The 17,602-nt window shown below is 37.0% G+C and overlaps 1 protein-coding gene across 1 annotated transcript in view; it reads right to left on the bottom strand.

Annotated features, from left to right (window-relative positions):
• LOC134674652 (jmjC domain-containing histone demethylation protein 1) overlaps positions 1-17,397 on the bottom strand; it is a 48,427-nt gene extending 31,030 nt beyond the window's left edge. Inside the window, exons 1-4 of the mRNA XM_063532773.1 lie at positions 17,120-17,397; positions 15,178-15,404; positions 3,630-3,741; positions 399-563 (exon numbers count right to left, since the gene is read on the bottom strand). Of these exons, the coding sequence (XP_063388843.1) occupies positions 399-563; positions 3,630-3,741; positions 15,178-15,404; positions 17,120-17,167 (552 nt within the window). The 5' untranslated portion in view covers positions 17,168-17,397. The remainder of the gene's footprint in view (positions 1-398; positions 564-3,629; positions 3,742-15,177; positions 15,405-17,119) is intronic.
• Between the last annotated feature and the right edge of the window lie 205 nt (positions 17,398-17,602).

The raw sequence follows: 17,602 nt of genomic DNA, 5'->3' as shown, positions 1-17,602 counted from the left end.
GTCTAAAAGCAGTAGCGATCGAACAGTGATGATGCAGATGATTTTCGACTTTAGTACCGGCGAGCCGAACGATTTTCGGCGCCGGTACTGCGCGAGAACTCCCGTAAATCTCGAAGCCAAGTTCTGGCCGTACCTGTTCCGCACAATCTCGACCTGACCCTTAAGCAAGCAAGATCTAATTCTGTCTCTCTCTCAGCTTAACGTTTATCCCGATTTTGTCCTCAATCCTCATATAGTTTCGTGACTGCATGATGGGGTAGGCCGGTGGAAGTTTTTAGCCTGCCTGGATAGCCCTTTAAGCCAAATCTAATAGAAATAGGGGCAAGCTATGATGGCGCCATCTATGTAGACCTTTGACAGTTGCCAACCCCATTCTCGAGACCTAATTTGATGCGTACCTGCTGATCTTTAAGATGACGAGGCCAGACGACCTCCACCCAGTCGATGAGGCGCACGATCCTCGGCGCCTGCACATAATTCTCGAGCCGCGTGTGCGAGAACTCGAGCGAGATCACGTTCAGGAGACGCTCCTTGTTGGGATCGTCGTAATATCGCTGCCAGTCCTAGAAAAATACGACACATTAAGCGCAAGAAAAGGGCCTACGTTATTAAAGGATTAAAAACCTGTTAAATTGTCGAGCTGCTGACTAAACAGTGAAATATTATGTATATCATTATCGTAAAACAATTAAAAGAAGCGGAAGTGGAAGTCAAGTACCAAAAACCAAAAAAAAAAAAAATAGTTAAAAAAAGTCCTCTCGGTATTTTTTCCGTGTGTTTATGAGTTTTTATTTTTCGACCAAGAAATGGCCACGCTTAATAGATTTTTTTTTTTTCAAGTATATGAGTAAGCGAGCAAGCTTACACCGGCTTCTCACCAGGCTTGCAATCAATTTTGTAAAAAAAGTAGCAATCATAACATCTATACTTACATAGTTCGTTTTCTTTTGCATTAGAAAGAAGGTAAGCGATCTTGACATCTTTTAATTGAAAAACGCTTTTTATAAATCAGTAACTATTACTTATGAAAGCAGAAGAATATAAATGATCGTAATAGATTATAATTGTTACATATTTGCCGTAATTTATTTTTAAAACGTGGTTTTTTATTAAAAGACACATCACAATTGTTTACCTTTTTTATATTGCTAAAAAAACGAACTATATTCATTTGAATAACTAGGTATCTAAAAAATGCCTCTGCTAAAATATTTCCGATAACTTAATGAATAAGATTAGTTTACAATACACAGTGCCTCTTCAATAATTGAAATCTTTAATTAAATGCTTCTGCTATAAAGTAATCCGATTATATAGGTACATGTGCTAGCGGGACACACCAGTTTCCATTTAAGCTTCAACAATGGAATTAAGTCCATCAAGCGCTCTATTTTCGTTCGGTAAAGTTGTTGTTATGTACTTGTAATTAATTTAATTGTGAACCTACCGAACCTACTGTACCTTTAACGAACGGTAAGCGGCTGTCATAAAATTAACGAACATTGTCAAACGCATAATGTTTTATTACCTGACAGAATGATGAACAAGTGCATTATGTTAGATAACATAAAAAGTTTATGCAAAAGATTAAAATAATAGATTTCGAGTAATTCTTTTCAAATTTTCTTTACTTTACCAATAGATTTTTCATAACTATCGAACTTCATCGGAACGCGGTGTAATAGAACAGTTAGTTTGGCGTCCCTAGGCGTCCCGGCGTAGCGAACTCTAATTTAACTCCATGCATTCAATTATTAAATTTAAAAACAAAAATAAATAAAAAAAACATACAAGCGAATTGTTAACCTCCTTCTTTGAGATTTGGAAGTCGGTTAAAAATGTCAAAATAGAAAACAGATCAACAGGCAAAAGTGAAAATACAAATTTCGTGTTATTTCAGTTAACACGTCTATTTCGTGTCGATAAAACTTTGAACGAACCATCTCAGCACCGCCCTTGTTTTCCCAATAAATCCGTTCGCCAAGTGGCACTGATGAATAATATATGAATGTATTGTTTATGTATACATTTTATCCTCGCGGAGCGGTGCCGTTATGTAATACGTAACATAATTATATGTTTGGTAGGTAATACACACTCTCTGTGTATATTATTTTTAAACTGGGCGTGACACGGTGTGATACTTGTAGTATGAGGGTTTTCAGAAAAAAAATGGTACCGTTTACTTTTTTTCGAAAAACCCTCAACTTTTGGGTTATAAGGGGGAAAAAAGCAAGTGTCCCCAGTTTTTCATAAAAATTGTAGGTGTCAGTTTTGTGACGGTCCATAAAAAATGTACTTAAAATGTAATAATGCGTTACAAAACTGTAATTTTTTTTGGGACACATTTTTTTATACGCTAGTCCTCGTGATTCTGAGTGAAAATAACCCAGAATTTGATGGATTTTTGAAAAAAAGCAAAGTGAAAATGCCCCTATATAGATACACACTCGTATTATGTTGGTAATCTTCTAAACAAGGTTATTGGTACTTTCCTCAGACGGGAAATTTCATTGCCGCCTTTGGCTCCCTGGCTCAGACATCGTACTTTAGTACACAATACGTGTAAATTGGGGTCGAGACGTGTCATTTCAGCTGAAAATGCGACCTATCCTTGATGTATCCTCTAGTCAAATGAGTTTTTCAACACTTTTCAAAAACGTTTGAGACAGAGGCAAGATTTATTCACAATCACAATTATCTCCTTCTAACAACACTACTAGAACACTTTAAGCTAATCACTACACCTTATATGTAAAACAAAGTCCCCCGCCACGCCGCGTCTGTATGTTTGTGTTTGTATGTTTGTTCGCGATAAACTCAATGGACTTTCATGCGGTTTTCACCTATCAATCGAGTGATTCCTGTGGAAGGTTTAGATGTATGGTGTATAATTTTTTAATCCGTGCGAAGCCGGGACGGGGCGCCAGTAAAGGATAATCTAATAAAGACCGCATTTTTAATAATCTTTACCTATAAAGATAAATAATCTAAATCTTGATGCTCCAAGATTTACTATTAGCTTTTTTGTACCTGAGCATTGCATATCTAATAAAGAAACAGGAAGTGTAGAGCTTTAGCTGTTTTTGCTCGTAGGTAATAATGCATTGTCATCAATCCAATCGCCTAGAGTCTAGACCTAGATTTCATCGTCACGGAGATTGGAAACAGATAATCTCGAGGTAGGCTATTATGACATTTATGACTTATGAAGTCAAACGGCGCAACCTCTTTACCAACCGCGCCAGAGATAATTAATTTCGCCACACCAACCCGAAGCAAATATTAAATGTAAAATAACAAAATAATCTAACCAAATGAAATCCAAATGAATATTAATAAATATTATCATCCAAAATCATCATTTGAGAGTCAATTCTACCAGCAAACATAAGAAAACAACTCAAAATATGCATTTGATTACTTTGCGTCACATGTGAATAAAATGCAACTTTGCTATCAGTTTTTGAAGTGCAAAGTAAGCCTTTCCGATCTGGTGTGGTGAAAAACTCATGCTTGCATTGTGACATTCACAATATATTTCGCTCGTGGTTATCCGTACATGTATTGGCTCAAGCGAAAAGCAGGGTGTGAGTTTGAATAGGCCTCCTATAGGTATATGGCAATACCTTCATAGTCATCTCGATGTTTTTCTGCGTGTTGACGTCCATGACGTCGAGCAGGCGGCGCGAGCCCACGCACATGCGCACATCGTTCACGGTAAAGTTGCTGGTCGGCACCCTGAAACAAAGCGGAGAGTCAACAGAGCGTCCCTAGCGTCCGAGGGGAGCGGACGTAGCCAAATATTTGCAGAAGTTCGCTTGGTATATCGAGTTAGATCTCATTTATAGTTAGTTTTTTAGGGTTCCGTACCCAAAGGGCAAAACGGGACCCTATTACTAAGACTCCGCTGTCCGTCCGTCTGTCACCAAGCTGTATCTCACGAATCGTGATATCTAGACAGTTGAAATTTTCACAGATGATGTATTTCTGTTGCCGCTATAACAAATACTAAAAAGTACGGAACCCTCGGTGGGCGAGTCCGACTCGCACTTGTCCGGTTTTTTTTAGCATTAGAAAGAAGGTAAGCGATCTTGATATGTCTTAAATTGAAAAAAGCTTTTTAAAAATCAGTAACTATTATGAAAGCAGAAGAATATAAATGATCGTATTAGATTCACAATCGTTAAATAATATTAGCCGTAACTTATTTTTAAAAAGTGTTATTCAATTAAAAGACACATCAAGATTCACCTTAAATACCTATATTAATTTAGTATTTGAAGACCTTATTTCAAATACTAAAAAATAAAATACTAAAAACAAAGAACTAATAGACGATGCGAGAACTCGCATGCGAGTTTCATTACATTACGGGTTTTGATCGGTCGGTTGGATTGGACGTAACCAACAGTCCGCAAAGTAACTAAAATCGCATGCGAGTTCGCCGTCTAAATAAGACCTGATGGCGTTCATGATAAACGCGATACAATAAGCCTCAATTAAATATTAATCGTTTGTCTTAATCTGTAATTTTGGCTTGAAAAGTTTTATGAATAAGAGCCGCCATACACGGACTGCTCGAGCAGTAACCCAGTCATCAAAATACACGGACTGCTTTTGCAGCTTGACCGCATGATGAAATTTCACCGCGCAGCCACCCGCCCGAAGCAGTTGCAACTGCTCGAGCGGTTCGTGTATTGCGAATGACGATTTTGTATTGAAACTGCAGATCATCCAACGGCGACCGCTTGAAGCTGTTGGCACTGACTGCTCAAAGCAGTCCGTGTATGGCGGCTCTAAGGGTAAAGCGGTAGTTCTGTAAACAAATATGTATTGTACGAAAAATGAATTTCAACATAGCGTCCCACCAACCGGCGTTGGAAAAGGTAGCTTGGATTTTTTTTCGTCTTTGAGGAAATTAGCTTGCTACACCGGTAAAACTTAGGCGATAGCTCTGTAAATACAATACGCAAGTAGGCAAATGTGTATCTTATTTTTCATTAAAATGCATTGATGTAAATTATAATAAAAGATAAAATTGCTTCAATAAAACATCCGTTTTTTAAATACTATAAAAATCAGCAGCCTCCGTATAAGTCATTAGTGATTAAACACCTAGCCGCCATGCAATTCTATTTGCTTATTTATTATATGGGGAAAAAACTAATTACACAAATTTATGGCTTCTAAAAAAGCGGACATGACAATACATGGGACACAAAGCGTAATTTATTTGTCCGTCCGTAATGCTAAGGTGCAGGAAAGAAATGGGTTCAACTAGGAGTTTAGTAAACCATTACACACTGTCCTACGCAGACTTTCCGACACATTTGGTCTCGCACGGATTAGGGGTTAACGGCCACGGAGAGCCTACAGCCAACATCGAAAATCGTTATCTGCCTCTCTATCCCTCGAATATGCAAGAGCGATAGAGGCAGATAAAGATTTTCGATGTCGGCCCTTAGAGCTCGTTATGGTTGCTTATATTGCGGGGTCGGAACGATATCGGCCCGGCTTCCTAATTGGCCCAGGTACCGCACCGGCTTGTGGGGAAGAGGGCATAAAATGACGATTGAAATTAATGACTTTCGTTTATAGCCGGCACAGGAAACACAAATTAAGGTCAAATCATATCGCAACTAACTGCACTTGAATTGAATTTATTCTTCATAATTAATAAATTCGCGCACGTATCTTCAAACAAACGTCGGTAGTAAAATCATGCTTGAAACGTGGTGAAGGTGGTAATGAGGTGTGCAATAAAAAGTATTTCATTATGTATAAACTGTAACCATGAGAGTGAAGATTCTCATGGGCATAAAATGATTTTGTAATGTTATGAACTCATGACAGTTTAGTGCCTGTAGCAACAACGGAGATGTTCTACGGGCTACGGCGTAGCAATCCGTAGCGTAGATACCTAGTAAAAAAATAATATATGTAAGATATTATAGTGAAGGTCCAGTAAAAAAAAAAACAAAATGTGCACATGGTCTTAAGTTTTAACCATTAGTGAAAGAAATAGACATGATTTTGTTATGTTTGAAACTTGCATATGCAATAAAACAAATGCAACTCTGTTCCAATTGCAGATTAAAACTTAATAAGTACTATTAATAGGACCGTAAGAGTGACATTCCATTTCCAACTGCAGCTGCAATACTGTTCATTTTACTATGGGAATTGACAATGACAGCGACGCGTTTCCATAGTAAAATGAACAGTATTGCAGCTGCAGTTGGAAATGGAATGTCACTCTAAGCCTTTACGAGGTTAAAAAACAAATGAACAACTGAATCCCTATTCAGAAGACCTACTTACAGCGAAACTGCAAAGCTACTTACGAAATCGAACTCGTCTAGTTCCGACGTCACTCAGAATCGGACCGCGTGACCTTTCGTCGGTAAGTTTTGCCTACATTTTCAGCACGCTAATTTCCCCGTGGCATTATTATGTTACTGACCATTTCTTAATATGTAGATGTGTTTTGCGACATATTTACATATGTAATGTTATGATTATGAATGTGTTGATCAAAAAACATTACATGTAAAGTAGTCAAATTTACATTAGTTTGACGCAGGCATTTTTTTGAAGACGGCATCCTTGCATCTCCTATATGATCTAGTATATATTACCATTATGAACTATACAGTGTGTGAAAATATTAAGTAGAATTGTAAGTCGCAATGAATGTAAATAGCACTTTCGGTCACAATAAATAAAGTTATGTTTTCAATGGCAAATAAAGTATACGATTTCCCAGTCTTCATAAACTATGTATAAGCTTACATTCATAACACAATGTATGAATGAAGTTTATCTTGCTTTATCGCGAAAACTAAAGAATTTCATTTCAAGGCTTGTTCGTTAGGATTCTTAGGATGTTACTAAACTTGAAATAATATGAAATATCATACCTACCTATTATTTTAATTTTAACCGGTTCCTTGCCTTTTACTTTTTACAAGACAGATGTCACTATTGTCATCACTAATTACGTCGATTGCTAGACTTCACCTGTGGACGACACTACCAGCAACACAATGAACTAACCACTAATATTAGACCGTAAGTCTTCGGAATAAGGTTCACGAATGCTCAGCTGTCAGTGAGGATGATGTATATGGAGTACGCATCGGGAATTCCACGCGCGCCGCAGGTGACACAACCTGAGGGCCTACCGCGAACCACGTTCGACGTGTTGCCTCTCTGTCGCACTTTGTAAATTCGTACGTAAGTGTGACAGAGAGGTAACACGCCGAACGTGGTTCGCGGTAGACCCTCTCATCTCATATAGCTATATTATTATGGTACGCATACTAGACGGGCATAGGCGAACTGTTTCACACTGTGGTGTAAATATAATGTTAATTAATATCCGGTATATTTAATATATTTACTATAACTATATTAACTGACTGATACATTTACCGATTCGCCATAATAAGTTGTTTGAGATTTTTATCTTGTTTTAATCAAGTACCTATACAAGAATTTTAAAGCTCATTTGAGATTGCCAGTTGGTTTTATTAAGTTTTGAAGAAACAAAATAAAGTCCAATCATATGCTTGATGCAATAAGAATAGATTTTACGATTATTGTGACAAAGTAAAAAAAATAAATGTAAGTATACAAAATAATAAAAAAATATCTGCTAATCACAAACTAACGGTAAACGCATGTATTGTACAGTCAACGGTAAAAATATGGGTGTAGACAACTTACTCAAAAATATCTCCCATAGTTCTTAATTCACTGACATAAGAGTTATGGGACATATTTTTGAAATGATTTGTACACCCATATTTTTACCGTTGACTGTATATGTTTAGATAAGATGAATTAACTGGTTGTTTTTATTGCTTTTTATTTTACATTAATACACATCAGAGTCAAAATAAAAAAATACATATGTAAAAATTGCAATCACCACAAATAAACGTTCATAACCAGACGTTTGGTGTTAAATATTCATTCGCAAGCCCCAACTAATTATATATAATGAATCATAAACAAAGCTATTTTTTAAAGCCCTCACGGAAATTCTAATGAACATTTATTTATAAGGCCACGCACGTAAATCCTGCTGCTACAGCCATTACATTAAATGGGAAACGTAACTGAAGCTGGCTGCGTGTTGTGTACGTCAACTGTTTTACGGTGCTACGTTACGGTGGTTACAACGGCACGGCAGTCTAAATGGTGAAATTGGTTACTACAGACGAAGAGAATTTGAAATAGAGGAATATTGTCAAAGTAAAGTATTATGCTGAAATCGCGAACACGGGCGATAGGGTCGCGGTACTCTATCAAGGGATGTTATGCCAATAGCCGAGCAGACCTCTAACGCCGCAAGAAAAACCAAACATAAGATGTGCTCTTTACGCATACCTAAGTTTTATTAATAGCCAAAAGGAGTGGTCATTTCTCTATACAAACGTACTCGACTGTTTCCTCCGTGGGTTTTAATGCTAGAGCAATGATTTTTTCAACACAGATTAATACTGTCAATATCTGTGTCGGACCGTTTTGCTTTTTTGATATTTTTGTTTTTTAAGGCGCTAGGAGCTCTTCAAAAATGGCCACATTGCCTATGCCGCAAGAAGAGGCGTAGTATTCAAAACTGATATCAATTAGCCAAAAAAGCAAAACGGTCCGACACAGATAATTTCATAATCATTTAGATTTCCAAATTTGGTTACGATTGGTTAAGTTTTGGAGGAGGAAACAGTCGAGTACGAAACCTCGATATGTTTGAGATTTTACGCAGGATTTTTCGCCTTGTCCTTATCGCACTAGTTTTAGGAGCCGCTTCCGTTAGCGAGACGGGTATATTTACCTAAAATATTTAAAACTCAGTTCCTGTTTCGTCTTAATCTCAAATCCACTGTTAGGCGGTTATCACACTTAATGCGGAACCCGCACTCCGTTGCGGTGTGCGAGCGGGTCATCACTATGTATAAGCATATAAGGCCGTATCGCTGAGCCATTAGCCTGGTCTCAGCGCCTAGTAGATAAGCAGAGAATAGTCGGCCATTCCACGTGTCGTTTTGCGGTTGCACAAGCGACCGTAAAATAAGCCGATTTTTCTCTCACGCTCGTCGGCACTGATAGGATCGATATCTATGTATGCACTAGCAGCTGTAAAATGGAGTTTAAAGGTGTAATTCTAGAGTTAGCGTGTCGTGCAACAGTGCATAAAGTCATATATGATATGGGAACAGTGGGGAAGCACCGCGAAAACGTGACCGTCAGGACTAGCACGACTGCCAGAGTAACTGTCTACATCTCTCACAGTATCTACCTACTTGATTTTGAAAGTGTGCTAAAGATAATTCTTATATCCTTGGAATTTTGTGCGGTTCCAGTTCTTGCCAATTTGGGACAAATGAGATGTAGCTTAGCGAAAAGGACCAGTCCTCAAAAAATTACTTTTCTATTTGGTTGAAAGTTCGAATTTTATGAAGTTTGTGAGTTGATATTTTATTCTAACTCACGTCCCATGCATCATCGTCTGCGTACATAAACGTACACGTACAGCATAGGTTTGCATTACTTGAAAGCATAAAACTTAGCGTAAGACGCGCTATGTTAGCGCAGTTCTGGCACAGAATAAATAATAGTACTAGGTACAGAAGACTCACTCTCTAACAAAACGCGTCTGTCACGATCAGCACAGATATGGCCGCTAGGTGGCGACAGCGCCACGCGCGGCTAATTGCAAACCCCACAATTGGGGTCGAACGGATGTACTTTTAGCTACCTGTAGCAAAGCGACGTAATCGCGGAGTGAGCCACGCCTGGTTCTGGTAATATTTAACATGAATGGCACAGTACAGTCAAGCGTATCACCGTTGAATTTTAATCAAAATAGTTACCCTTAACTATGTGCGAACTTGCGAAGCTACCAATAGGGAAATTACATGGTCTATATTTTATATCTGAAAAATGAAGTAACGAAATATTATAGACCTCACATTACAAAGTACAAATTTGTGTCGCTAAAAATTTCCCTCTTTCAAAACTTAACTTTAACTTTTTTGTACTTAAGATTTACGTGGGTCAAAATTGTCCACAATTTGTAAAAGGCTGGCAAATACCTATTTCGACACAATTTTCTAAAAGTATAAGTTTTGTTGACAGGCGACTGAAGGCGAGACACCGACTGCATAGAAATGCATTGGCGGCCGTTACCCAACCCACCATCGGGCGACATCGTCTAAAAGCAAGAGTATTGTATGATTTTACATAACCGTAATTTTAGGTCACATGTTTAGCACCAGTTTGTTTAGCCGCAATATTAGAGCAGAGGGCCTACCGCGAGCATCGAAAAACGTTATCTGCCTCTCAATCGCCCAAATATGCAATAGCGATAGAGACTGGAAACGATTTTTGATGTTGGCGGTAGGCCCTCTGATAATAAATGATAGGTAGGCACGTATTTCGTAGAAGTTGCCTACAGGGATCTCTGTCTAAAAACCTAAGCATGAAAGCTGTATGTTGCGCATCATGCTGTTTTTAGTACCTAATGGGTGGCTACGCAAATACGATCGACTAGCGAACGAATCTATGTAGGAACAATTAAATAACCTTTCAACCGATAATCGATAACGTAAAAATAGGTATTTTATTCGTACAGAAAAAAACTAAAATCGATAATCGGCGATAGGATTCGAAAAACTCGATTTGCAGATAAACGGGACCGAGTTATGAGAGGTTGTCAAGTTTGCGCGTCACTTACTTATTTATTATTATTATACCTCAAGAACGGTTACAGTATACCAATTACTTGACCTAATATCGTTGACTGACTGTAACGTTGATTGACTTGATGTAATATCACTGATTCACCGCGCTCCCAAAAAGTAGCAAATAAAAGATTACCACGCTTGGTTATATTATATTCTAAGCAGGGTGAGGACTAAGCTAGATTAAAGAAAGGATAATGATATTGCGGATAGTGATATTGATAAGGCAATTGTTGCCATCGTATACATTATGGATTTATTTAAGCAGGCGCTTGCATAAATTATAGTTTTTCGTTCATCCTACACAAATGTAGCGGGAGCGGACCAGATTGAATAAAGAATTTGTTTATTTAATTTAGGATTGACATTTACTTTAGGTAAATAAAAAAATCTATAATTATAGGAATATTAGGATCTCATTTTACAAAAGTAAATGTGATTTTACAGGTGTGATCCGGCAACATTGCTGCGATTGGCGTCTTGACTAATGAAATGACAATAGGGTATTTGACTATAATAGTCAAATAAGTTTCTTTTTTCGCATTGTCAAAACGATTTTGCTACTATGGAATTTATGTATATGAAACACTAGCTTGTGACGTCACGATCTAATTACCTACTTTTATAGTTTTACATGGTATTTAAAATAGAAATTGTGTCTAAACAAAACTGCTGTCTACGTTTCTCTATTAATCTTCTGGTGCTTTTTTTCTTGAATGGTGTAAAATAATTTCTTTTAAATACAGTCAAATACCCTAATTCAGTGGTTCTTAACCTAGGGGTAATTACCCCCGTGGGGGTAAAACTGGTATTTTACGGGGGTAATAAGCTAGCCTAATATAACAATACAACAAACGTACACGTTTTATTTTTTATTACCATTGGGAGGAGGGGTAAAATCAGGGTCCCTAGTTAGTCATAGGGGTGACCGGACTGAAAAGGTTAAGAACCACTGCCCTAATTATAATAGGCGGCCTTTTATGGACGCAAAGAAAAACCTCTGTCCTCAATGCCGAAGGACACCTGTAAAAATCTTTAAAAAAATTCTACTTCGCACCTATTACTTCCCGTACTGTTTCTAGTTACACGTCTGTTAGTTACTAAGTAATAACGAGTTACTTTTCACGACGACTTTACCTACTTTGATAATGAACGATTAGCTTTGAACAAACGTAGTTATTAGTTAAATTAGTCACTCACCATAAATGAGAACACGCTTCCTTGCCTATTAAAATGTTATGTTTGTTACGAGTTTTTGCAGATAGGCCTTTCAAATTTACCTATATTTTATAATTTAATAGTTTGCCACAATATCGCTGGTTCAATATTACAAAGTTCTGTGTAACATTTTCAAGAAAGTTGAAATTCGACTTAATATGAGTTATATTATATGACAATGTTCAAATTTTAGTTCGATAAAAGTGAAACATAGAACCCAGTAATATGGGTCATCCATTAATTACATCACACGTTTAGGGGGAGGGAGGGGGTCAAGAAAATGTGACATATTGTGACATGGGGGAGGGGCGAGACACAAACTTTGTGACGTCACTTTAACGTCATCAGCAACCAAAAATTTATTTAAATTATTTTATCCGCTGTACATTTAAATAACAAGTTTTTAAAACGATCGTTTTCATTCGTTTAATTTTCTTTCCTAAGCAGTTTTGGGTTATAAAATTACTAATATTTATATCGTCAAAAATATTTTGATAAAATATTTATAATACTTAGGTGCTTACTTAATTCGATTTGGCGATTTCGTAGAAAAAATGTGACGTCACACTAGGAGGGAGGGGTTTGCCAAATGTGACCAAGTGTGACAAGGGGGGGGGAGGGGTCAAAAAACCTAGAAATTCGTGTGACGTAATTAATGGATGACCCCTATTGAGTTATGGCGATGACTATACATATGATGTTTGCCTTAAAAATAACATAAAATAAATACATCTCCTATAGATGGTCAAGCAAATATTGTCAGTAGAAAAATGCGCGAAATTCTAATTTTCTATAAGACGATATCCCTTCGCGCCTACATTTTTCAAATTTGCCGCCTTTTTCTACTGACAGGATCTGCTTGACCAAGTATAATTAATATTTGTATCCATATTTAGGTACTTACACAAACGGGTCTACCGCAATATAATTTCATTGTTTTTACCTTTAATTCCGACGTTTCAGCTGAGTTGCAGCAGCGGTAGTCCCGTTTGTGTAATTAAATATGTGTAAAAAACGCGAGTTTAAAGTGTTATAATATTTTTATCGATGTCCAAAGTCATCAGCACTAAAACATTTTAATCATATGTGACGTTCCACGGAAAAGGTACCTTATGGCGGCCGGCGCTTACGTCGCATAGCGCCGCAATAATATTGGAGCGGCGTTAAATAATAGCGCAAGCGCCAACCGCCATAAGGTACCTTTACCCGTGGGACGTCACATATTTTGTATTGAATGCTGTAAAGCCGATGTCAATATTGTACGGCGTTAGCGTAGAGCTGTTTGTAAACTTGGTCGGAAGTGTCTACAGTCTGGCATTGGCTCGCTTCCGGAATTATGAAGTAAAAAGCTGGCTTTTACTGATAATATTTTGAATTCAGTGCAATAAGGGTTTGAAGGAACTTGACCAAGGGTAAGGTAGGGTAACCCTTATAGGGATAAGTTCGCCTTTGTACATTATATATATTTTTTGTTCCATTGTAATTTAACCTCTCTTTTGTAAAATAAAGTGTTTACATACATACCAAGGGTTAATTAAGGTTTTACTTTTATCTAGACATGTACATATTTTCTTTAATAAGCTATTAATGTTGCCTTTTTTAATTGTCATAGCTTACGTAAAGAGTGATTATAATATATTTTAATTTTAGTCAGGATTAGTTAATAATAGATCTAGAGTTAAAACTAAAACCAATAATTAAAAATTGTAAAATATCTATTAAAAAATTTCAAACCAAAATTCTGCCCTGCTAAGCCGAAAAGCGCTATCTCAAAAACAAATGATTTTGAAAATGGAATTCTCAGTTATAGAAGCTAAAGTATAAATTAGCAATGGATTTTCTTTTGAGATAGCGCCACTTGGCTTAGCAGGGCAGAATTGTAGCCTAGCGTAAGCATTATGCATTAAATTACGGTACCATATGATTGAAATAAGTCACCTATTTTATTGTAGTTTACATATTCGGCCCCAAGCAAAAATATAATATGACATGACGTGACTTAACGTAACCTACATATTGCCGCATGTGACGTCATTATTACACCATGATTTTGCTGAAAAGCTACACGTGAGATATTTCGTTTACGTCAACATAAACCTATCTTCGCACTATTCTTAATTTTTTTTGATAAATTCATAAATTACTGTTTAACTCGAAGCTTTTGGTAGCAATAATGCGGCAAACAAACACAGAACTTGATGTGAGTACATCATGAGTGAATTGCCAAAAAAAACCTACATAATTAAGCGCAGTTAAGAAGCTATGATTACTCTTAACTTAATTGATTCGTGTTACGAAAATTAACTACATATTATGTAAATAGTATTATATTTATTGTACTTAATTCGTACACATATAAGTCTATAGCATACGCTAACACACTTTCATGCATCTAACTTAAATAGAAATGGCTTAACTGTCGTAACACAATGGAATCAATTAACTTTATAGACTAATTACAGGTGTTAAACTATGTAAAAAAAAATTGCACTCTTATTATTTTTATTCTTACTTTAGATTGGCGAGAAAATACCAATATGTTAGTTTTCCGCAAAATAAATGTCGATGCTTAACACTTCATTGGCCATCAACATGCCATCGAGGCTAATCGAGAGTACCTATCGAAACTAGATTCATTTCGTATTGTAAACCGTCGTAAAAAAAATACAAGGTTTGAAGCCGATTTAGACAAAATATGTAGATAATAGAAGACAGCAAAGTAGAGCAGACTTTGCTTCTGTCTTACTTTCTCTCTCTCTAGATAGAGCTATAAAGGACCAGATGAGCAGATGTTTATGCTGTCCCAAAGCTGCCGAATCATTTTATGCCAAAATTTACTTCTAATTTTTAGAACATGGATTTCTAAAAAATTCTATAAGGTCAGGTGGGGTAAGGTAAGAGATACCTAAATTTATTTGCTTGGAGCAAGAGAAACCGTGTGAGGATAAGTTAATTTTATTTATGCATTCGTTTTATTTTACGTATTATCATTTAATTTAGTTTTTAATGTTTATTTAATAATTAATTATTTTCTCTACAAGTGTTTCTCGTGCCCCATATTTTCTCTCACCCCACCTAACCTTAGGCAATTTATGCAAAAAAATAAAAACTACTACAATTAGGTATGTAATTTCAATGACATATCATATACATTTCATAAATGGATTATTTAGAAGCATACAGGACTATAAAAATATAAACATACCTCAGTCCCAGTCCAGTCTTCTCCTTAAACAGCAGCGGAGTTGTGAATCCATTTTTCTGCAGATATGCCACCGTGAGCTCCGTGCCAAACATCTCATGTATGGAGCCTGGGTGCTCGAAGCGGGGGCTCTCCAGCTTGTCTGCGAGGGAGAACCCTCGGCCACCTTCCACATCATCATCTCCGAGGGCCCATTCATCGGAGTAGAGCTTGCGCTGTTTGCGTTCGCGCTGTTAAAATTATAAACATTTTTATATAAAGTATGTAATGATACATAGAGCCTTTAAAAAATGTATTTCATTATACAATATGTATTTGAGAATGTCAGATGCACCAAACATCTTAAGAAACAAAATACTCTTTTGCAAAACATTTTGTTGCAACATAATTTTTGCAACACATGTGTTTAGTTCATGTCAGATCATGATTAAATATGATATAAAAGAAATTACAGCTAATTGCTTTGTCTGGACATAGGACAGCTACCCTATTTGTGTACCAATTACAAACCTAGATTAAATTGAAGGACATATTTTAAGTTTTAAATAATCATCATGTTCATGTACCTAGTTGAAATATAAATGTAGAGATATACAACTCTAGGCTGCCTGGTGTCAAGATTTGAGTGATGACAAGGTTATACATCTGAACTAATACATTGGTAGACTTCCATACTTATTTGTTCACAGAAGACTTACATCTCAGGTAGAATGATATAAGCAGCAAACTAGGTACACTTTATATTTATATATATTTTAATGTATTCAAGAGACTATGTAGAGTTATAAAAATATGCCTTAGAATTGATGGCTATTTCATGAGAGATAAACTGTTACTTAAATTGACTTACAATCTAGCTCAAACATGAATTTTGTGTTATCTAATCTATGAGTGGAGTATAAAATTGATTGCTTCTAACAGAAAATGGCAATTAGAGTCCACTGAAACTGAAACAGGCTCTGTAAGTTACAGCTACCTAGACAACAATTACTATTACTTTCTGACCAGACAGACTTTCACTTTTAACACTTTTAAGTGAATGAAGATGTCGTGTTTTTGCGTCTGTTACCTAGGTATTTACAGCTAGTCAGCTACTTAAGCTGATCACTGAAAATTTTATAAAGTATTAAGTAGTAGCAGATAAGTCGGTTACATTTTTTAACGCACCTCAAGGCCAATGAAATCTTACGACCAAGAGAGAACTGTGCCTAAGTAGGCACGTAATTATACTAGCATAACAATAAAACTTTGAAGCGAGGGCTGTTTACCTTCGCGGACGTAACAAAGAACCCAGTGTAGTGACACGAGACTGAGTCGAATAAGTCTAAATATAAATGAAACGCTAATCATTACAACATTATTTGTTTGAAATCGTAGGCATACGTTTTACGAGTATATTGTTTATCAAGCAGTAGCAATAAAGTATTGCGAATGGAGCGATCTCGCAGCCGAGTCGCCGAGCGACGAGTAATCGTGCAGTGTGGTCGGAGTTCGGCTCGCTCGCAGCTACAGAGCGCACGCCCCTGGCCGGCTGCCCTCTCCGCCAACCCGCAGGAAACGCCTTCGTCAGGCCCTACCAGATGCTCAGACGACGTCGAAGCCGGTGCACGCACCTTGTCTACATAAACGCCGCTACTTCGCAATGCTGCGGCCTACGGAACTATTATAGATTTTGACGCCTTCTCGCATGCGCGAATGCATACGGCCGCCGCGTTTTAAACTCGGTCGCGGCGTGATCGCAAAAAAACTGAGTCCGATGACCCATGATAATTAACATTATCATTGATAGGATAATCCCAGACCCTATTTCTAACACATTCCTGTAACTTTCATTAATCGATACACGATGCAGCGATGCACCATTTCGTGTTTACGTGATCCCAGATAAAGCCACCATGGCGTCACCCGGGACTAAATACGTAAAAATTTAACAATAAACACTCACCAGTTGCCTCGAAACTTGTTTTTTACTGTTCGGCAGTGTTTCCGACATGTTTCTATTAGTCAGAAACACTGCACCGCGAATTTAACACTATTTTACGTAAATATTTTACACAGAGCACGAGAAAAAGCAACGCAATCCACCATTTGCCACAGTCGACACTACTGCCAACATCGCGGCGAGTAATCACTCCGGCATTTTTCTATAGGTTGGTACTACATGTGGCGTTCTATTGGTTTATTTATGGATAAGAATACGGCGGGAGCATTTGAAACATCGCGAAGACAATGACGTTTGTCGATCTTATTTACGATTTATCGAATATTTATAAGCAGAACATTATCGTTATTTTACCTCGTGATATGAACATTATAGTTAAAAATAATAATCAATTACCGTTAACGTCGTAAATACTTATTTTTTTACATGTGACATCGACATAACGTACCTAGTAAATTAAATTAACTAGGCACCAACATCCAATGC

The sequence above is a fragment of the Cydia fagiglandana genome, chromosome 20, assembly GCF_963556715.1.
Source record: "Cydia fagiglandana chromosome 20, ilCydFagi1.1, whole genome shotgun sequence".
Lineage (NCBI taxonomy): Eukaryota > Metazoa > Arthropoda > Insecta > Lepidoptera > Tortricidae > Cydia > Cydia fagiglandana.
Note: the sequence above shows the minus strand (reverse complement) of the source record. Positions and strands in the feature narration are given on the sequence as shown.